At 34.2% G+C, this 23,910-nt stretch overlaps 1 protein-coding gene across 3 annotated transcripts in view; it reads left to right on the forward strand.

Annotated features, from left to right (window-relative positions):
- The first annotated feature begins 4,159 nt into the window (after positions 1-4,159).
- SGCZ (sarcoglycan zeta) overlaps positions 4,160-23,910 on the forward strand; it is a 463,311-nt gene continuing 443,560 nt past the window's right edge. For all 3 annotated transcript variants that reach the window (XM_028099878.1, XM_028099879.1, XM_088020938.1), the window contains exon 1: positions 4,160-4,354. In XM_028099878.1, the coding sequence (XP_027955679.1) occupies positions 4,160-4,354 (195 nt within the window). The remainder of the gene's footprint in view (positions 4,355-23,910) is intronic.

A 23,910-nucleotide genomic window follows, 5' to 3' on the forward strand; every position in this document is an offset into this window, starting at 1 on the left:
TTGTTTCTCAGAGTCCATCATCTCTTATGGTTCATCTCCCCCTCCGATTCCCCCCCCTTCTTTATATCATGAAAGAATTTGCTGTTGTATTATTAGCACTTCTAATTCATTTAGAATTCTGATTTAACATATACAAGGATTTGTATTATATGGAACATAATACTCTTCATAAAAATTAAAATGGTTAATAGTGTATTAATTCAAGTTAAAGCTATAGCTCTAAAATTAAAACAAATTGGGAAAAAGCCAAAAAAAATTTTTGGATATTTGCATTTATCAATATGCAGTTCCACATTTTGTTTAGGGTAGGATTGGCTCAATGAACATTATAACTTACACTCTTTTTTTTATTTAAAAATTTTTATTTATTGAAAGAGAGAGAGAATGGTAGAGAGAGAGCATGAGAGGAAGGAAGGTCAGAGGGAGAAGCAGAGTCCCTGCTGAGCAGGGAGCCCGATGTGGGACTCGATCCTGGGACTCCAGGATCATGACCTGAGCCAAAGACAGTCACTTAACCAACTGAGCCACCAAGGCACCCTATAACTTACACTCTTAAGTTACATATTTTATATAACATATAGGCATCCCTCAGAGATACGGCAGGTTCCATTATAGACCACCACAATAAGGCAAATATTTTGAGAAAGTGAGTCAAATAAATTTTTCCGTTTCCTAGTGCATATAGAAGTTACTTTATACTATACTGTAGTCTGTTAAGTGTGCACTAACATTATGTCTAAAAGAACAATGCACATACCTTAATTAAAAATACTTTATTGCTAAAATGTGCTAAACATCATCTGAGCTTACTATGAGTTGTAATCTTTTTGCTAGTGAAGGATCTTACCCCAAAGTTGATGGCTGCTGACCAATCATGATGGTGGTTACTGAAGGCTGGGGTCGTTACTGAAGGCTGTGGTGGCAATTTCTTAAAATAAGACAACAGTGAAGTTTTTTGCATCCATTGACTCTTCCTTTTACAAATGATTTCTCTGTAGTGCTATTTGATAGCATTTTACCCACAGTAAAACTTCTTTCAAAATTGAAGTCAGTCCTCACAAACCTGCTGCTGTTTTATCAACTAAGTTTATATAATATTCTAAATCCTTTGTTGTCATTGCAGTAATCTTCACAGTCTCTTCACCACGAGTAGATTCCATCTCAAGAAACCACTTTCTTTGCTCATCCATAAGAAGCAACCCCTCATCCGTTCAAGTTTGATCATTGAGATTTCAGCAATTCAGTCCCATCTTCAGGCTCCACTTCTCATTCTAGTTCCCTTGCTCTTTCCACCACATCTGCAGTTACTCCCTCCACTGAAGTCAGAAACCCCTCAAAGTCATCCATGAGGGTTGAAATCAACGTCTTCCAAGCTCCTGTTCATGTTGATATTTTGACTTCTTCCCATGCATCATGAATGTTCTTAATGGCATCTAAAATGGTGAATCCTTTCTGGGTTTTCAGTTTATTTTGTCAAGATCCATCAGAAGAATCACTATCTATGACACCTAGCCTTATGAAATGTATTTCTTAAATAATATGACTTGGAAGTCAAAATTACTTATTTATTCATGGGCTGCAGAATGAATGTTGTGTTAGCAGGCATGAAAATGACACTAATTTGATTGTACATCTCCATCAGAGCACTTGAATGACCCAAGTGCATTGGCAACGAGCAGTAATATTTTGAAAATAATTTTTTTTTGTGAGCAATAGTTCTCAACGGTGGACTTAAAATAGTCACTAAGTCATGTTGTAAACATATATGCTGTCTCCAAGCTTTGTTGTTCCATTTATAGAGCATGTGCAGAATAGATTTAACCTAATTCTTTAGGGCTCTAGGATTTTTGGAATTGATAAATGAACATTGGCTTCAACTTAGAGTCACCAGCTGCATTAGCCCCTAACAAGAGAGTCAGCCTGTCCTTTGAAGCCTTGAAGCCAGGCTTTGACTTCCCTCTAGATATGAAAATCCTAGATGGTGTCTTTTTCCAACAGAAGGCTATTTCATCTACATTGAAAAATCTGTTGCTGAGTGTAGCCACCTTCAAGAGTTATCATAGGTCTTCCGGATAACTTGCTACAGCTTTTGCAAAAGCACTTGCTGTTTCACCTTGCACTTTTATGTTCTGGAAATGGCTTTGTATTTAAACCTCATGACCCAAACTTGCTAGCTGCCAACTTTTCTTCCGCAGCTTCCTCACCTCTCTTGGCCTCCAGAGAATTGAAGAAAGTTAGGGCCTTCCTCTGGATTAGGCTTTGGCTAAAGGGGATGTTGTGGCTGCTCTAATTTTTTTTTTTTATTCAGACCACTAAGACTTTCTCCATATCAACAATTAGGCTGTTTTGCTTTCTTATCTTTCATCTGTTTACCGGAGTAGCACTTTTAATTTCCTTCAAGAACAATTTCTTTGCATTCATATCTTGGCTAAATGTTTGCCCAAGAAGATAAGCCTTCCTCACCAAAATTAGTCATTTCTAGCTTTTGATTTAAAGTGAAACATGCAACTCTTCCTTTCACTTGAATACTTAGTGGCCATTGTAGTGTTTTTCCTTTGTTAAGTTTTTTATTTAAGTTCCTGTTAACATAGAGTGTAACATTAGTTTCAGGTGTATAATAAATACAGTAATTTAACAATTCCATACAATACCTGATGCTCATCCCAGCGAGGCCCCAGGGTTTTTAATTGGCCTAATTTTAATATTGTTTTGTCTCAGGTAAAAGGCAGGCCTGAAAAGAAGGAGAGAGGGTTACTGAGTGGAATTGTCAAAATGCACATAATTATCAATAAAGCCATCATCTTATATGAGTGTGGTTCATGGTGCCCCAAAACAATTATTAGTAACATCAAAGATCACTGATCACAGATAACCATGACAAATACAATAATAATGGAAAAAGTTTGAAATATTGTGAGACTTACTAAAATGTGACACAGAGATACCAAAATGAACAAATGCTATTGGAAAAATGGCACCGATAGACTTGCTTGACTCAGAGTTGCCACAGATGTTCAATTTGTCGATAATGCAGCACCTGTAAAGCACAATACAATGAGATATGCCTGTTATTTTATATTACTTGACAGGTAATTTTAATACTTCATTGATGTTGCTTTTATTTTGGTACATTTACTCAGCATGATTTCTGTTGTTATATTGTTTAGTTGACATGAACAATAAGAGAAATCTGAGGAAACCTAAAGAGAAAAAAAGAAACTAAAAAAACATTGCCTTGGAGAAAATTATATTTTATAAAAATTAAAATTTTTATTCTTCAGATAATGTTATTCTAAAAATTATATACCTAGTACATATCCTTTACTTTACTTAACCGTTCTTCTTGGTTGTAATCTGGCAGAAAATAATGTATTTGCTTTTTCAAAGAATTAACTTAGAAACTAAATTAATATATATATATAACACCAAGGAATACCACCACCTCTTTTCCAAAACTGACTTCTGTGTATATCAATATGTTATGTAATATTATATAACAGAATAGTTCAGTATAATGTCTTCTTTTTTTAGACGTCAAATTTATTTTGAGAACTCATTGAAATACAACTAAAATAAATAACCAACAAAGTTCTAAGTAAAAGTATTAATTAAATAGCTATATCTATATAATTCTCAAGAAAATTATCTTTTCTTCCCATAGGTTCTTTCAAATGAACTTACATTTTATTAAAACATATACCCTGAACACTGATACCCTGTATATTTAGATAAAGGTACAGAAATGCCTTGTGATACATTTGGTCTCTGTCTACCCTAAAGAACAGGTGACATCTATTCCAAGAGTAGCTGGGATGTGCATAGAATTTTAGGTTATAGATACCTGGGAGTAGAGATGAGCATCTTCCAAGTCTCCATAAAAAAATGCTACTGTTATATTGGGCAAATCGGACTGAAAATAATATACATCCTAAAAATATTATAGTTAGTTAAACAGCTCTAAAAAGCAGCACTGATGATGTGATGTGAGGGGCTTTGTGAGATTTTAATCAATTTTAATTTAATTTTAATTATACAGGAATAATTCTTTGAACACTCATTATGCATTATTCTTGGTGTATTGTTTCTTTTGATTTAAAAAAAAATCATCAGTTTTAGTTTTGAATGCTTCTTTCTTTTCTTTCTTTTTTTTTTTTTTCAGATGACGCGAGAACAATATATACTAGCAACACAACAGAACAACCTGCCAAGGGCTGAGAATGCACAACTTTACCCAGTGGGGATTTATGGATGGCGAAAGAGGTGCTTATACTTCTTTGTCCTTCTGCTGTTGGTTACCATGATAGTTAACTTAGCCATGACAATATGGATATTGAAAGTGATGAATTTCACTGTGGTAAGTACCACCATGACTTTTTATCTACTGCTTTTGGTTCAAAGATGATACAGCACTGTTATTTCTATTTTTTTAATTGAAACTCATTTATCTTAAGCTTTACAAGGTTGTGTCTTGAAATTCCAAAGACTGTCATATATTATTTTAAGACTGCATTCAATATGTATCCATGACACACATATGATATTACTACCTGTCCTTTAAGTGTGGGAAATTGAGATCATGATATAGTACCAGATACTGATTCATTAACAAGTGAGAAAAATTTAACCTATACGTATGAACTATTGCTTGCTAAACCTGGTAATCTAGAAAACAAGTCTATATTTTAGAGATGATATTTTATGTAAAAATTAATATTAGATATCATGGGTACCTTTAAAATACTTTACATAGAGTATCTACCTCCCTCTGTATGCTTTCTGTGTAACATACTGCATGATCAAATCTAAACCCTGGACTTTCTCATGGGCCACATGGACCAATGTCTATAATCGTCACCATATGGAGCACTGACATGGTAAATATAAGATACATCAGAAATTAAATCACTCTTTCATGAAAAGTGATAATTTAATAGCAAAATAATTATATGGCTCATTGATGAATTTTGCTTTAATTTATTGAATGTGTACAATAAAGCTATGAGTCTGACTTATCTGGAAAATATTAGCTGCATCAGCAAAGTTTCGTTTAGCTCACTTCATATTTCCTGGCTAAATTCTTAAATTTCTCTCCTCTGCCTTTAAAACTTTCTGCCTTTGCTTAAACACCTCAGACATCTTCACATTCAGGCAGGTGTCTTGCACTTGCTGACCATAGTGCTATTATTCTTTAGAACTCTGCATCCTCAGGGGCAAGTGTGAAGCTGGCTGTTTAACTTCACTGATCTTTGTATATTGGGCTGTTTTTTGTTTTTTTTTTTAACTTTGCTGTGTATTGATTTAGCAAGGGTAGTTTCTTTCTGAATTCACTAGCATGTAATTCTAACTTGACAAGTAATCTCAAAAGGAAAATGAGCCCAGCATCTGTCCATTATGTAGGGCACTTGGGTTGTGTGCAGAAGGACCCTGGGAGAGCCGGTGGCCTACCTTCCTGAGAGGAAAAACTATAACTGTGCAAATCATGAGAGAAGAGGATATGCTCATGGAGGAAAAATGAGCTGAGCAAGGACTCCGTTTCTCTGATACAGTGCAAATTTTGAAGGGTATTCATCACAAAAGAAATGAAAGACAAAGAAAAGTTGAGCAGAACTCATTATGTTCCAGGATTAGAGAAAATAACTACATCCTTAGCCTTGGATATGTGTTCAGGGTCACTGATCAAGGTTTGTGAGTCTGTGTGTGGGTGGCTAGAGGTGGAGTTGGGCGCTAGTAGGCAAATTATTGCTTTAAGAGACACCCTAGTAATACATCTGAACCATTCTTTTGTCCTAAGAGTCGGCTCAGTGCCCCTCCCCCCCTCCACTGAGAATGTTTTGGCACAGATTACATTAATTCCACTCCTAGTCTTTTAGTTCTGAGCTCTGTTCCTACCTTCCCTTACTAATGTCTGGGCTTCATTAATGATTCATTTACCACATATTAGGGGCTGAAGATTCTTTTATATGTTTTTGACTATCAGCCAAATTAGCAGTTGCTGACAGCAACTTTTTCAACCTCATTTTTCTTAACAAAACAAAACAAACAAAAATCACTGTGAAAGAGATAAAGAGTATAATTTTCTCCAAGATTTGAAATTTCAAGCATTTGATTATCTCTACCGAAGAGCTTCTTTCTAAAGCTCATGAAAGTTGTGATCAACTCTCTCACTTCAGGAGCCTTGATTCTCTCCAGTGACCAGGCCATGGAAATTTTCAGATTCAAGCCCTATAAATTTCTCAAGCATATTCAAATTAATTAAGAAGATAAACTTAAATGCATAATTACATACCTGCATGCATTGGGCTCCCAATACCTTGCCTCATGCTGAGGTCAAGGCTGGATAAACCAATTGAAGGGAAATAATTGAAACAATCACCTTTGTCCTCAGGATCCATGCAGGCCTCAGGGTTTCTGTCACCTATGGAGCTATCTAATTTGAACCTCAGCTGGCCAAAATGTAAATGTCAACATATTCCTGGGGATAATGAAAAGGAGTTTATTTCCATAAGAGTTTTGGTGTTTATTTCTTTAATTTTGAGGGTATCTTTCTTTTTTTTTAATCATGTTACTTTTTAATAATCAAAAAATAGAAGGTTATTCTTTAGCCATGTAAGCTATTTGTATGTAAGTGAAATAAATGGAAAGATGAAGTAATTATTGTGTCAAGATAATCTTTGTAAGGTTGTATAATCTCCATTTCAATGCAGTAATTCATAATTGCTCAGAGAAATTCTGAATTAAATAGTTGCTGAGTTTAGCAGTTCTGAATACCACACACCAGATTAAGTTGTATGAATTTGAAAAGTGTGAAATAATTGGTAATCCTCTTACATTAGAGCAGTAACGAAATCAATTTTATGTTTTCACTGGTGCATTATGATTGCATCTATCTCTACAGTGAATACCAGAAACCATTCACCATACTATCATAAGAAGTAGTAAATGATGTATAAATTGTTTGGGGAGTATTATTGATTTATACAAAATGTATTTCTCTTTCATTATAACTGTTTCCATCCAGTCCATGGAAATATGAGGCTGTTAACATCTTTTATTTCAGCAAACTGGGAACGTTACTGTTATCAAAATATTTTGTTTTTAGCACAGCAAGGGTAGCTGCCAACCGGTTTTATGATGCTTCTTGAAGTCCATCATTATGACTAGTATTATACATGATCTGTGTGGTTGATATGACCTTATTCTGCTTTTTATTTTGTGGAAAATAAAATCACACAGCTATTGGATACCCAGGTGCAGAGAATCAAGAAAAAGGAAATTAGTTTATACTATAGGGTGAAAGGCTTAGGACAGATATACACCACAATTTCCAGTCTATGAGTGTTAGTAAGTGTAGGAATGAATTGAAGAAAGAGGTCGTGAAACTCTATTCTCTCAAGATCAGTATAACCCAATTACGTGTTTTTGTTGGTGGTGATGGTGTTTTTGTTGTTGGTGGTGGTGGTTGTTGGTTGGCATAATAGCTCTGTGGTTCAATATAAATGGGCTAATCTAGCAGATCTGTTGAATCTAGGCATTCTGCTAAGGTGATATTCTTTTCTTGGGCCAAGTATTCATCCTAAGTAAGTTAGTTCTATATTTGAAAATTGAAAATTAATGTAATAATAAAGTATTCGTTTTAATCGCAAGAGTACCAAGTAAATATTGGTAGCATCAACTGCAACTTCATTTGATTAGCAATGTTAACTAGCCAACAAAAGAAGGATGGAAAAATAAATGCCATTTATTAAGCAAAGAGGGAGAGGAAAGTCATGAATGTTGAAACTGAGAAGTCATGAGTATCTAGATATGGTAAATATTGAAATAATCAGTTGAACAAATTGGAAAACAAAATTCTTAGAGACTTATATGATCAGTGGGACGAAGGTTGGCTGAAAGGAGATCCCACAAGAAGTGGATTGAATATGATAGTCTTTTAGGAATAAAAAGGAACTGGAAATATTTAGTTCAGCCATCCACATACTGTTAGAGGTCACTCTATGATAGTCTTTCCATTTGGTCACTCAGCATCTGCTGAAACCCTCCTTTGGATAAGCAAACCATCCCATTAAATCGCTGGAGAGTTGTATTGCTGTTTAACATCTTGCTATTTTGTTGCAGTCTCTCTGTATATAACTCCAATCATGGGATGCTAGTTGAATTCTTTCAAACTGACATGAATTTATTATTTTATCAAGGCTACAATTTGTTCTAACACACACATGCACACACACACACACATATATATACATACACAAATATACATGTGTATATATACATATACAAATATGCATACAATATACACAGACATACACTTATACACATTTTCACATCAAGGATATATATTCTATATAGATAAATATTCCATATTTCTATTATTCTTATGCAGCCACTTTGCTTCTTTAGCTGCCATTCACCTTCATTTCAATTATTATCTGTATTATATTATTATCATTATATGTTTCCAAGACTATCAACCTTTTTAAGATATATTTCTGCTTATTGCTGTTGGCTAGAGAGTCCTTGATATATCTTTTTCATATTTTTTTTCTTTTAGTGTACCTTTCTAAAGTTAAGAGGGAGTACATGTATCACTGTATTCAGTTTTCTGTTTTCTTATTTTTTTTAAGATTTTATTTATTCATTTGAGACACAGAGATACAGAGGGAGAGAGAGCATGAGCAGGGGGAGAGGGAGAAGCAGGCTCCCCGCCGAGCCAGGAGCCCGATGTGGGGCTCGATCCCAGGACCCTGGGATCATGACCTGAGCTGAAAGCAGTCGCTTAACCATCTGAGCCACCCAGGCGCCCCTGTTTTCAATGTTTTTAATGCTACAAATTTTAAAAGATAATTTTGGGGGAATATGAAATAATATATTTGCTAAGTCTTCAATCTTGTGCTCTAATACCTTGGTAAATGATGTATCACATATTCCCATCTCACTCGTATGATTATTCTTTTTCTTTATCTTCATCATTAACCCAGTGGCATATTATCCATAGCCATTATCGATTTACCTAAGATGACTAAAGTACATTTGCAGTATGCTGTTATTTGTCAGTGTGCCCATCACCAAACTTGTTACTCCACAGTTTTCTTCATTTCCCCCTTAAAGGGACCATTAGGTTGGAATAAACTTTTCCATCTCTATATAGCTAGCCAGTTCTTATATTTATCGAAGCTGTGTCCCCATAGCAAATGCATTTTATTTGTTTTTCAAATCTATGGACATATACAGGATAAATAGGAAGCTTAAATATGAAAAAAACATGTTTTGTTGATGTCTCATTACTTTTTTTCTTCTCAGCATGTTCATCACAAATTGTTTCTCTTTATATGACTTTGTTTATTATCTGGTTTTCTTCCCCACAGATAGAATATAAGCTCTACAGGGCTCAGAGGTTTTGACTCTTTTTCCATTGCTGTATCCCCAAGGCAGAGGACAGTGCCTGACAGATACTTAGCTTTTAATATGTATTCATGAAATAAATATCCATCTTTAATATATCTTCATTGAAAGCTAGTTAAACTCTTCATTTCCCTATGATTTGTCTTTCCAAAGGCCTGCCTTGAGCTGGGAAGAATTGATAAAAAGACTACCCCTTATCCTCTCTCTCTGGTTTTAAGGTATTTAAGGTTTCATAAGCACCTGATAGGTTTCCATGGACTGTGCAGTGGTATTTATTAACTTCTACATTGAAAAAGTAGTTTTGTGTTCCGCACACCAAGTTTCATAATTCCCAGCAGCCCCTGCATTTAAGCCCTAACACGTTTTAGGGAAGAAGGGCCAATCTTGATTACCCATATCAGTAGTACAGAGAATTGCCATTATTAACACTTCAGTTTATTATGAAATATTTTATCCTACAAAAGGATATACATATATATTTGAATCAGTAATAATAATAGCAATAACAATAATAAACAATAAAATGAGCACCTGTTTCATCATCACACAGCTGGAAAAATAAATTCCTATCTAGAAAGAATTATAATCCTAAATATTTTTCCTGCTTTTATTTAGTTTAACGTGTATATATGTGTGTATAAACCTCAAACAGTATAGTGTTTTAGCTCAACAATATGTTTGCGAGATTTATCTCTGTTAATGTGTGTAACTGCAATGTATTTACTGCTGTAAGTTTCACTGAAAGAACACATCTTATTTGTTTAATTTATAAATCCTCCTTTTGAGTTGTTTTCAGTGTTTTTGGTTGTTGTTTAATTTGCTCTCACAGTGATCCTGTGAACATTCTTGTATATATTGATAATTGTAGTTGGTCATGTACAGGAATTTCTTTAGGTTTTAGGTCTAGAGTGTATGTCTATGAATTTTGACTTTTAATATAATTTTTCCCCAAAGTGATTGAATCATTATATATTGCCTCCAGCAACATGTAAGGGTTTCTTTTGTTCACCTTACCTCTTAATAGAGAATTGCCAGCTAAACCAAATTGCTACTTTTTAAGCCACAAATCTGAAACCTACCTATCTGATGAAGATCTCTTTTATTTATTGGTTTGTTTAGGTGTCCCTTTCTGACAGATTTATTCCTCTATCTATTTTCATTCATATATCTTATCTCTGTGATAGTACATACTATGTTGGATTAGATATATAATTATGGTTCATCTAGGTATAGACTCTTCTCTTCCACCAATGTTCCCCCTGTCCTGATACAGGCAGGCTGGGTCCAAGAAACCAGGGGAGGGTCCCACAGGACCAGACAAGAGGTCCTTGGCTTCACGCAGAATAGCAATCAAATGTGAGCTGAAGAATGTGAAAACAGTTTATTAAATAGCATGAGTGACAGGTAGAAAATAGTCTGGGAGACTAAAGAAGAAGAGAAGAATGAGTCTCTGCCATTGCTTGGGACTGGGAGTTTATATTAAGAATGGGTCTAGGGTACCAGTTCCTCTAGAAATGCACCGTAGGTTCCAATCAAATGCAAGTGTCAGGTGAGTAGGTGTTATTCCATAAATTACCAAAGGTAGGGGTATTGATGCCAGTATCAGCCAAGGTTTCTTTGAAGCTAATGTCCTGGAACAGGTTTTGGTTATGGCTCTTCTTAGGTGTTCTCAGGTGTTTGGGGCCTAGGACAAAACTCAGAGAATAATTAACTCTTTTTGCTTCACCCTTCATGTGGGAACATAGCTTCTTTGGCTTATTCAGAGGCAAAATATGGAACATGAGTAAATGGGGCTTAGCAGAAAAACAGCAGAGATGGAAACTTTCCAAAATGGAGTCCCTTCAGCTTACCTACTTCAGTCCCATTAATGTGGGAATTCCTCAAGGAGCAGAGCTGGTTTTATTGTTTTATTTATCTTGGTAGCATGGCCAGGAACATACTAGGTGGTGATACATCATTTTTGGTTGACTTTTTGTAATTTTAAAAAGTCTAGATTCATTTTGAGTATTTAATGTCTTAATGTTTCCATTTGTTCTCTCTGTAAAACTGCTTCAGATTCCAGTTGATTTCTGTTTTTATGTTGCAGTCTTTTCTTTAGCTGACATCTCACCCTCCCCCATTAGGAGAGTGGCATTCCTCAAGTCCTTTCACATCTTTCAGCTTCTAGTGACCAGCTTCCCCTGACAGGAAGACAAGCAGAGCACACTTTCTCCCAGAATCCCAAAGCTCTAAGTAAGATGGTTTTTCAATGAAAGTAGTGTCCTTTGAAGCTCCAGTTACTAGGTCTGACTGGCTCCCTCAGTAATGACAACAGTAAAATACTGGTCTTTTTTTTTTTTGTGGAAAAAAAGAACACTTAGATTTTATGTAAAAATACTCTTTTTCTGTACTATCCTACTTCATCTTTTGAGACAAGATCTATTGGTAATTAAGAGGTTCCATAAGCTGGCAATTACTGGTAAATGACTACCAAATCCCAGAACTTTTGCTCCATCACTTGTTTACAATCCCTAATCAGACCTGAGACACAATCACTGTGTGTTTCCTGACTTCCAGCCTCTTTTGGGAGGGCACCTGCTGCTGAGAAGCCTCAGCCTGCTCACCATAGTCACACATAACTTCCCCAAATGCCTTTTCATTTAACAGTTGAAGTCAATGGAATATTAAGATTTTCTAGAGACATTTGTTGATTCAGTTTGGTGTCATGTCTACGGGTATTTTTGATTTGCTGTATTTGCTTTGATTAAAAACAAAAAGGTCATAAGCAAAACAAACAAAATAAATGTCCACTAATTTTAATCTAAACTCCAGTAAATGAAAGAAAGAGGAAAGGGATCAATAACAGCAGGAAGTAGAAGAAGGGAATATTATTTTTCAAGTGGCCCACGAGGGCAAAAGTAGGGATGTGAGTTTTGTTATTTGCATTTCTCACAGAATTGTTATAAAACATGGGTTCAAAATCAGATGCTTAAAAAATCAATTAAAACTGAACCTTATGTTCCTTCTAGTAAACATTCATTCTTCTCAAAACCCACATACAATTTATTTTATTTTATTATGTTATGTTAATCACCATACGGTACATCATTAGTTTTTGATGTAGTGTTCCATGATTCATTGTTTGCGTATAACACCCAGTGCTCCATGCAGTACGTGCCCTCTTTAATACCCATCACCGGGCTAACCCCTCCCCCCCACCATCTCTCCTCTAGAACCCTCAGTTTGCTTCTCAGAGTCCGTAGTCTCTCACATACAATTTTTTATATGCAACAATGTAAGACCATAAAATGAATTCTTTTTTATTCATAAATGTTATATTATTAGGGAATAAAAACAAAACTTGAGTCTCTATTATCTGCTAGTGAGGTATTTTCCCATAAAAAATTGGTGTTAATGGCAAAATCTCCTTAGACTGCTGGTACTGCAAAGACACTGCCCATCATCCATCAAGCAGTGGTTAAAAGAATGAACTTTGGGTCCAGACTCTGCTTTTGGCACTTATTAGCTATATCACCTTTGGCAAGTTATTTAAACTGTGACTTAGTTTCTTACTCTGTCAAATGGATACAACATTACTTTTTTCATCAGATTATTGTAGACATGAAAACTATTAAAATAATGACAGTTCTTCAGAAATGCCTGGCATATCCTAACAGCTCTCCCAGGGTTTGCTATCATTACCCTTACTCATTTTCTGTTGCTCCAACTTCACAGTTATTCCAGACATCATATGAATTAACTTGATTCTATTAAAGTTAAGTCTAAAACGGTCAGGGGTGCCTGGGTGGCTCAATAGGTTAAGTATCCGCCTCTTGACCGGCTCAGGTCGTGATCTCAGTGTCATGAGATGGAGCCCCATGTCAGGCTCTGCACTTAGTGCTAAGTTTGCTTGTCCCTCTCACTCTTCTCCCCCCTCCCCCGACTGCTCATACTCTCTCTCATAAATAAATAAATAAATAAATAAATAAATAAATAAATAAATAAAATCTTTAATTTTTTTAAATAATTTAAAAAATAAAATTGTCCTAGAATGATAAAAGGATCTTGAATCCATGTGTATTAATAAATAAATAGTAAATCAATGACAGGGTGTTTATAATCTTATTCATGCTAATGATATGAATAAAGGCTAAGAGCATGAGCTTTTGAGCCACATTGGTTCACATTCTGGCTCCATCACTGCTGCTTGGCAGGATGACCTTGTGTGAGTTCCTTAGCCTTCTAACTCCAGTATTTTCATCTGTAAAATGGTCAGTGGTGCTGACCCACGGAGATGTTAAAAGTATTAAGTGAGTTAACTCCTATAAAAGCAGTTAAAATATAAGCACTCAATTGGTGTCGGCTGTATATGACAAACACTATTTCCCTGCATTATTAGATGTTAAAGTCATTTGAGACATTTTATCAGAGAAAATGTCTTATTTCCTTAGGATGATCAAAGGATAATAAAGATTTCTTTTGAAATTATAATTTAATGCTGAAATATAGAAAAGTATATTTAAAACTTCTAAGAGGAACTGTTCAGCTCAATCATCATAACTATTTTGATGACCTCAAACTGTTCCTTTTTTTTTTTGTTCTAAAGCTGCATTACCTGAAATTGACCCTACTGGCCTGTCTGAAAGAGAGGCTCATTTAGCAGAGATAACTGATCTCCTTTTTGAACAAGTTGGAAAAATTACCATTAACACTAACTGGTTAGAGGGGATGTCTGTTCTTAATCCTAAATGTCCTGAGTTTCTTTAATGTTCAGAGTTTTAAATTATTATCTGATTGAGATACTGTATTCTGAATTATTTTTATAACATCCCGAATTATAATCTTTACATATGAGGATGAAGTTTAAGATGCCAGGGAGCCCATATTTATTTAATATGTAGTTTGTATCAACAAGATTATGTGCTATGTAGACCAGTCCTTAATGAATTTCACAACACTGCAAAGAAAATATTATCCCCTTTGGCAGTGAAAGACACAGAGGCTTAGGGAAATTAAATGAACTTCCCAAGGTCACACTGATGAGCAAGGTTAGAAGCATAGGCTATACAATTTTAAACTCCACGTTCTTTTCACTACTTTTCACTGCATTAATGTTATCAAAATTAAAATTAAATTAGTTCGGTATTCTTCATTAAATGATTTACTTACCTGTCTACCTCAGTGCATTCATACACTATTAAATATATAACTATGACATCACTGATTTTTAATTACATTTTGAATTTGTTGGACAAAAGATACCTCAGTTCTCTAAACTATTAGTTTAATGGGGAAACATACCTAATCTTTCATAGTCCATAATTAGAACAGTAAAAACTCCTCTGTAAGTTCTGAACATGACTGCACTTTTCATTTTGGCAGAGTGAACAATAGGTTTAATTTCTGGGTAGAGCAATGGTGCTTATTAATGGTATCTTTATAAAAGAGACAATGGTTTTCATAAAGGCATTTTTATGCCTGTGTTCCAGTCTTTGCTCTGGTTAAACTATATTTTGCTGAGGAGTTAAGTAATTGGCCATGAAGAGACCACTCTGAAGGTGATTTAGGATTATAGCTCTTGTGCACCTTTCTGGGATGCCATTGCCATTTTCCCAGTTAATTCCTCCGTGCATGAATCATGGTGCCATGATGGGGCAGTACCTTCTGTGGCACTGTGGTCACCCTGAGGGGAAGTGCCATCAGTGGGAGCCTGCCTGCTGGAGAACCATCTGGCCTGCACTGCCCTTCAGTGTGGCGTGTGGATTTATTACAGAATTGATGAGAGTGAATGATACAGTTAATGTTGCAAGACTGTTTCTATTATAACCCTCTGTTTGTACCTCCTCATAATTTTCTGACAAATTGTTCCTCTCAGATGGAATCTTTCATGCTTAGTCTTAGCCCAGCAGTACATTTTCTTCCCCTGACTTTATAAAGAAAAATTTAGTCATTTTTATCCAAGTTCAAACAAGTACCAAGTAGTAGTTCTTTTTACTGAAATAAACTACAAAAACAGTGACATAAGATAAATCATAAATCATAGCTATCACATGCAAAATGAAGTACGCTAGAATACTAGATATTTTGTAGGGGAAAACAAAGAATTAAGAAAATTAGTTATTGAGGGGCGCCTGGGTGGCTCAGTACGTTAAGCGTCTGCCTTCGACTCAGGTCATGATCCTAGGGTCCTGGGATTGAGCCCCGCATCGGGCTCCCTGCTCAGCGGGGAGTCTGCTTCTCCCTCTCCCTCTGCCTGCCCCTCTGCCTACTTGTGTTCTCTCTCTCTGTCAAATAAATAAATAAAATCTTAAAAAAAAGAAAATTAGTTATTGAATAAAAAGAGAAGTATAGACTTATTAGTTTATATGTTTAATAAATTGTATATTATAGAGAGCTGGAAAGGACTTTAGTTCAGTGCCCTAATTGTACGTAGAGAAAATGGAAGTCCAGAAAGATAAAATCACTCACCCATGTGGGTGATTGAATAGCCAGAACACCAAATATGTTGGATCAAATTGAACTTAAGGTAATATGTTTCATATGTGTACTTATTCTCACATAAAATAGCATATAGTTTGTGTAATTTGACTATTTTAGTGGGAAATTTGGGGATGATCTTAAGTAAAAATGAAGTAAGTATAATTATCTTAAGGGGTAATGTTTTGCTATTTTGCTATTGTAAAAAAAAAGTAAACATTTGCTTTTCAAAAGCATACTTGAAATATCATATTTGTTGTTTCCAAACAAAGAAAATATTATTTTCATAAAAGTAATCTTATTGGGTAAGAATTCATATGGGTTTATTAATTTAAATAATATCACTGTAGATCTTCTATTTGCTGGTTTGTGAACTTATCCCCAGATCAAATATATATTGATACTACATAATAGATAAATAGTACTAATATAATACATCTAGTTTGCTAAATAAATAGTTTAATATTTTGTTTTAAATACTTGTGGAAATTCACCATTCAAGTGCTCTTGCAAATAATTGGAAGCTATTTATATCAGGTGATGACTATCAGCTTGGTAGCCAATTGCATTTTTCCCAAAGTTTGAGTGATGGTCCATCAAATATCTCCAGATCTGTTCAACTGTACTTCAGTGTGTCTTATAAATTCTGTAACTGAATGTCATTAGAAAGTAAAATACCTGTTTTCTTGCAATTCACATATTTTTGCAACCACAATTTTTGTATATTTCTTGGTTTTAGAGATTTGAAATACCTCTTTGTTACCACTGATATCCCCTTTATTCCTTTTTGACCTAGGGTTTGAGTTAAATTAAACTGCAGAAGGACTGTGCATTTGTTAAAAGTTTCATATAAACTGACCAAGTTTATCTCATGATGCCAGTTTTAGGGAGGGAAGTATAACATTTAAATACAGATTTCACCCACATACACATGTATGTGTGTGTGCATTACCAAAAGAAGTATTTATTTTTGGTGTTCATTAGTCTCCAAAATATGATACTAAAAAGCAATACAAACTGCTTAAACTGTTTAAAATATCTCCACTCTATATCCACTATATAGTGTATATCTCCTCTATAATATGCATTTTGTACTAGCTCATGGTAAATTACAATTTTGTAAATTGAATTCTATTTTTCAATTAACCTACTTTACTTTTTTCTAATATGTTTCATCTCTGATTGATGACTTAAAAGCAATATTAACTTTATAGTTCTCTAGAAGCTCTAGTTAGTACCTTGAAAATAGAATAAAATAAAATGTTCAGATTTCTAGAAAAGCTCTTATAAATTTATTTAAAATATGTGAATACTTAGGTACTCAAAAAAATAGAAATTGGTATTAGTAAAGAAGGAAAAGGGAAAATATTCATGCAGCTGTAAGGTATTGTATATGACATTATATAATATAACATTCCTACGAGATACATATTTTATCTCTGTTTTTAAAGAGAAAATGCTGCCCAATTTCAGGTAACTAAAAAGTGGACTGAGTTGATATTTGAGTATTTGTTTGTCTAACACAGGAGGTCAAATGTGTTCCACCCACTCAGGAATCATTCAGCTGTTGATATTATTTACAAGCCATTCTAGCCAAAAGAACATTTTTCTATGTAGGCAATATTCTACTATTTGACAATAATTTAATAAGTTCATAAGTCCTCATGCATTTTATAGGGCCATGAAATTGAATATTTTCTACTTAATTTTGGAATGGGATAAGGTTATTAGTTTAATGTCTGTTAACTTACCTTCTGTTGCTATATTTTTTCTTTTGATTCATTATATTCATAGTATATTAATTATAACAAAATTATAGAATAATGGTACTTTCTATACTTTTTTCTGTTACCTGTACAAATAATAAGTGGTCCCTTACATGAGAACTGTTTTCTTCTAAGAAATTACAGGCATGCTCAATTCTTTATACATTTATAGGCATTTTAAAGAGGTACAATGTTATATCAGTGATCTATTGCCACAAGAATAACATGTAACAGACAAAAATCCCAGTAGCTTAAAATAATAAACATTCATTTAACTCAGAAATCTGAGGATTGAATGGACAGTTCCATCATTTGATGTTGGCCAGGCTTCTTTATAGATATGTAGCAAGCTGTCTGGTCATCTTGTAGCTGACTGGGTTAAGATGCCTCATTTTTGCATTTGACGGTCATTTACTATTGACTGGGCAATTGGATCACATGTCTTTCTTTCATCCTCCAGTACATTAGCCATTTTTAAATAGGTTAGAAGTTCCAAGGAAGAGTGTGGATATATGCAAGACTCCTAGACATCTAAGGTGCAAAACTGGTTGGTTATCAATGTTCATATCTGCGCATTCCATTAGCTAAAGAAAATCACAAGGCAGTCAAGATTCATAGGATGAATAGATTCCACTTCAGTAGTACCCTAAGATATAAAAGATTGGCAGATCATATTTGCAACGACGTGGATGGAACTGGAGGGTGTTATGCTGAGTGAAATAAGTCAATCAGAGAAAGACATGTATCATATGACCTCACTGATATGAGGAATTCTTAATCTCAGGAAACAAACTGAGGGTTGCTGGAGTGGTGGGGGGTGGGAGGGATGGGGTGGCTGGGTGATAGACATTGGGGAGGGTATGTGCTATGGTGAGCGCTGTGAATTGTGTAAGACTGTTGAATCACAGATCTGTACTTCTGAAACAAATAATGCTTACATATGTTAAGAAAAAAGAAGAAGAACCTAGCAGGAGGGGAAGAACGAAGGGGAGTAAGTCGGAGGGGGAGACGAACCATGAGAGACGATGGACTCTGAAAAACTGAGGGTTCTAGAGGGGAGGAGAGTGGGGGGATGGGTTAGCCTGGTGATGGGTATTAAAGAGGGCACGTTCTGCGTGGAGCACTGGGTGTTATGCACAAACAATGAATCATGGAACAACTACATCAAGAACTAATGATGTAATGTATGGTGATTAAGATAACAATAAAAAAATTTAAAAAAAGATTGGCAAATCATAAAATTTTGTGCAATGCTAAAAAAATAATGCTTTGTTGTTGTTAATGGGCAACTGTTCATGCATTACCCTGATTTTAAAATTTCCAGATTTTTAATATAAAGGATGAATAAATGTGATTAGTGTATGTGGCAAAAATAAAGTATCCTAAGAAATGCGATTAAAACAACAGTTAAATCTCTTTTTTTTAATTTAGGATTTTAAACAGGCTTTATTTTTTAGAGCAGTTTTAGGTTCACAGCAAATATAGAGTTCCCATATACCCTTTTCCCCTTCCCCCTCCATGCACAGCCTCCCTCACCAAGAAAATCCCCCACCAGAGCGGTTCATTTGTTATTATTGATGAGCGAACACTGACACATCATTATCACTCAAAGTCCATAGTTTACATTAGGGTTGACTCTTGGTATTCTACATTTTGTGGGTTTGGACAAACGTGTAATGATATGTATCATACAGATCAGTTTCACTGCCATAAAAATTCTCTGTGCTCCACTTATGTATTCTTCCTGTCCCCTTAACACCTGGCCACCCCCGATGCTTGTACTGTTTGCAGGGTTTTTCCTTTTCTAGACTGTCATATAGTTGGAATTATACAGTCTGTCACCTTTTTAGATTGGCTTCTTTTATTTAGTAACATGCATTCAAGCTTTCTCATGTCTTTTCATGGCTTGATAGCCTGTTTCTTTTTAGTGGTAAGTAATTGTCTGGATGTACCACAATTCACTTATATATTCACCTACTGAAGGGCTCTTGATTGCTTTCAGGTTTTGGCAATCATGAATAAAGCTGCTGTAAACGTGTGTGCAGATTTTTGAGTGGATATGGGTTTTTAATACCTTTGGGTAAATACCAAGGAGAGTGGTTATTAGATCAAGTGGTGAGAGTATGTTTAATTTTGTGAGAAATTAAATCATTTTCCAAAGTGGCTGTACCATTTTGTATTCCCAATAGCAATGAATGAACATTCTTGTTGTTCCACATCTTTGCAAGCTTTTAATGTTGTCAGCATACCATTTTCAAACTTACCAAATTAGCATACCTTTTCTTGTTTTTCCTGTAATACAAGTTTTAAGTACAGTGATACTTCAAAACAGATCTTAAATATATCTTAAATAAATATATCTTAAACATATCTTATATCTTAAATATAATGTACATGTGAATGTGTATATTTAGAAACAAATATAAAATATTCTTACTTGTATGATCACCTGATATCCTACCACTTGAAGATAGTTATTTAAAGTTTTATTAAAAGTAATGGTAACATAGGGGCACCTGAGAGGCTCAGTTGGTTAAACGTCTGACTCTTGATTTTGGCACAGGTCATGATCTCAGGGTTGTGAGACTGAGCCTCACTGGGCTCCATGCTGGGTGTGGAACCTGATTAAGATTCTCTCTCTCTCTCTTCCCCTCTACCCCTCCCCCATCCCTCACCCTCTCTGAAAAAAAAAATAATGACAATATAAAATGTTTGCATAGCCATATTTGACAGTAAAAGTGGATTTTTCTTTACTTTCTAAAGAATTACTTGAAATTTGTATCATTCTTTAGAATTCCAGGTCTTCAGAGTAATTTAACATGGGGTATATACCCTAAAAAGAATCAGAAATATGGAGAAAAATTATGGTCAAAGAAGTATATTTTCTTTTTATATGAAGCAACATGAAGATCTAAACAAGAGGAGTTAAATCTATAATAATAAATTTATGTATGTAATATTAATTATTAAAATTATTTTTCAAATAATATGATTGGTGCAGATGGTTAAGCACCTGCCTTCGACTCGGGTCATGATCCCAGGGTCCTGGGATCGAGTCCCGCATCGGGCTCCCTGCTCCTTGGGAGCCTGCTTCTCCCTCTGCCTCTCTCTCTCTCTCTCTCTTTCTGTCTCTCATGAATAAATAAATAAAAAGTTTTAAAAAATTAAAAAAATCATATGATTTTGAATAAATATTTATGGTACAGCATCAAGTGAAAAAGACATTTAAATAATATATGCAGTATTACAGTATGCCTCAAAAATTACATAAGATATTAAGTAAAAAGCAAAATATTAAATAGTAATTATCAGTAGTACTCTTACAAGTCTTTTTTTTCTTGTACTCTTTTTTGTAATCTTTCTTCACTGAACATGTATTTTATAGTCAGTGGAAATCTATGTTAATCATAGTGAATTCACTATGTTTGGTATAAGATGACTTTGTTTTCTTTTCTGGAATTAAATACAAAAATATGGGTTATAAGTGGAAACTTAAATGTTTTTAAAACCTTATGTGATAATACATAATGAGTACTTAAAAATTGTACTATACCAATTGTTCTGTTTTACTTAAGAAAACGCAGAAATAAGTATTCAATTTTCAAAGCCAACAAACATTTTTTTAGAGCTAAACTAGACTTTGATACCTGACAAAATAAATCAAATCAATCTATATTTTACAAAAGACACACCTGATTCTAGATCAACACTTTCTTGTTCTGATGTTTGTCCACTAAAAATAATATCAAGTGAGTCAGAAAAGTCTTACTGATCTAGAAAAACCTATATGGGAATCTAATCTTTAATTATGAGCCCTTGAATATTAGATCAAGAAATATTTTAATTTTCCTCCTCAGTGGTTTTTTTATATTAAAGTGAATTTGGTCCTAAGAAACAGGATAAATTGAGTAACTAGAGACTTATGACCTCTACTTTCCCATTGGGTAGGAAGGAGCCAAACTTGACTACCCTGGTTATGTTTTTCCTAATGAAGAAATTACTTGACTCTCCCTCCGACTAACCAGGTCTGATTCTTGCACCTATGAATATTTTAAAATGGAGCATTGTGTTCTCAATTGACGGTTTCATTAAAATAACCTGGCTTGATGATTTTGTTGTGAATATTCTTTACTTTTGCTTAAACACAAAATAAATGTATAAACGTTATAAAATAGCAAAACTTATATAAGTCTACCACAGCTACTCTATGGACAGCCTCCTTCACTTACTTTTCTGGTGTATTCTACCCAATCAAGAATCCTATTTGGAATTTAATCTGTGTTTTGCATGAAGAGTTGTCTTCATGAAGCCAAACAATATACATTCAATTCTCCCTAAAGATTACGTTTAAAGTAGCAAATGCAATGTGCTATTACATCAAAATAGCTTTCCAATTGTGATTTTATTTTCAGTAAAATTAGTGAAAGGTAACAAGTTATTAATTAACTAAACACTTTTATTTGGATTTCCTCTCTTCTAAAAATAACTGTAGCCTATTTCGTTAAAATTGTAGATAAGAAAATTTCTTCCTGGGGATCATTTATCTCAAGGTCTATGAAATTTCCTACTGTTAATTCTCCTAGTACTTGAGTAGTTCCATACTCATTCAGCTTAATATTTTTGAATGTCTCCCCCAAATGGAAAAATACTGAGATTGAAGGCAGAGAAAAACTGCTAATGCCTTACAGAGTTCTACCAATCGGAAAATCAAACAGCTATGGACTTTGGGTGATAATGATGTCTTAAAACATGTTCATCAATTGTAATTTACCACACTGTTTGGGATGTTGATAATGAGGGGAAGGCTATGCATGTGTGGAGGCAGAGGGTATATAGAAATCTGTACCTTGCATTTAATTTTACTGTGAACCTAAAATTGCTATAAAAATAAGGTCTATTAACATTATACATATATGTGTATATGTTTGTATGTATATGTATATATACATATATAGAGACATTAAAAAAATCAAGTAAAATCAAATTCCTGTGCTTAAGAGAGCTCCAGCCTTCTCTTTTGATAATACCCAGTACAGAAGGTCTTCCTTAATCACATCTTCCTTGATTTCTTCACTAAATTATGAGTTGAGTTATTGCAGGGGCATTAATATTGTTTAAATAAATTCAATACAACAATTTATATGATTTTGTTGAGACTATGTAGAGTATAATTGGCTGAATTCTTTATTTTTTAGATAAAGAAAATGTACTCTGAATATTTTCTAGTGACCTGTCGACAGTTTAGATATTTGTATGTCACCTGAAAAAGAAAGGTTATAAAAAAGTTAGACCTATATTTGTTGTCATTCTCCATATTGAATATTGTCCCAAAATTTCTTCTCTACCCCTTTAATTCAAGTCTTTGTGATGCAAGTCTATTCTTGGAAAGATCTACTTTGATATAAGATGAGCTATAATGATATGGTTCTAATTTTGTAAATTGTATAGTCTATTGAAAGAAGTTAATTTGTGATTCATATTATTTCTCATTTTTTCCTATAGCCAATATGTAAATACTCATTTTTTCTAGAAAAAAATAACTGCATCATAGCAACTTTCCACCAAAGGCAACTGACACTCTTATTTAGAATCAAATATATACCTTACCTGTACAAGGTTTTGAGGTTTCTGATTATTTATATAGAACTAGATTCTCAAAGAAGTTACATAATTCAGTTGAATATCCAACTGAAGTATCATCCAAGTCATGTTGCCTTAATTTATTTTATAAATATTTGTTGATAAACTTTGTTTTATAAAACTTTTGTTTTATAAAAAATTATAAACAGATACAGAAATTTTCAATCTAAAATTTATATCCATGACTCTTTGCATTCCTTCAAGGTATTGGAGATGATATATTAGACATTAGTTTTCAGAATGCTCATGAAAACACTGATGCTTTCTGTATTTGGGTAGAAAATTTGTAATTGCAAATCATCTAGCCTTGAATTCTAGCACAATTGTGAGAGCCTCTTGGTAGTACACAAGCAGTGTGTGCTCACAGTCACACTCACATATGTAAACAAACACATAAACAATAGGGGAAAAACACCCTCACTTTTAATTTATTGCAAAATCAGGTATTTTAAGCAATCCTACTGCATTCTAACCAGTGACCTAAGTCTAAATTCTGAAACTCCAAGAAGAATTTAACACTGTCACCAATCAGAACCTTTTCTGACCTTTTGTTCTTACTTGGTCTCTCAAATAAAACACAGGGACTAATTGGCCAGTGTTTGTGCTTCGGAGGAAGGAAGGGAAGCACAGTGTATAATGTGTATAC

Source organism: Eumetopias jubatus, unplaced genomic scaffold (genome assembly GCF_037043125.1).
Source record: "Eumetopias jubatus isolate StellerSeaLion01/CBP00866 unplaced genomic scaffold, mEumJub1_p1.0 scaffold_2, whole genome shotgun sequence".
NCBI classification, from domain to species: Eukaryota; Metazoa; Chordata; class Mammalia; order Carnivora; family Otariidae; genus Eumetopias; species Eumetopias jubatus.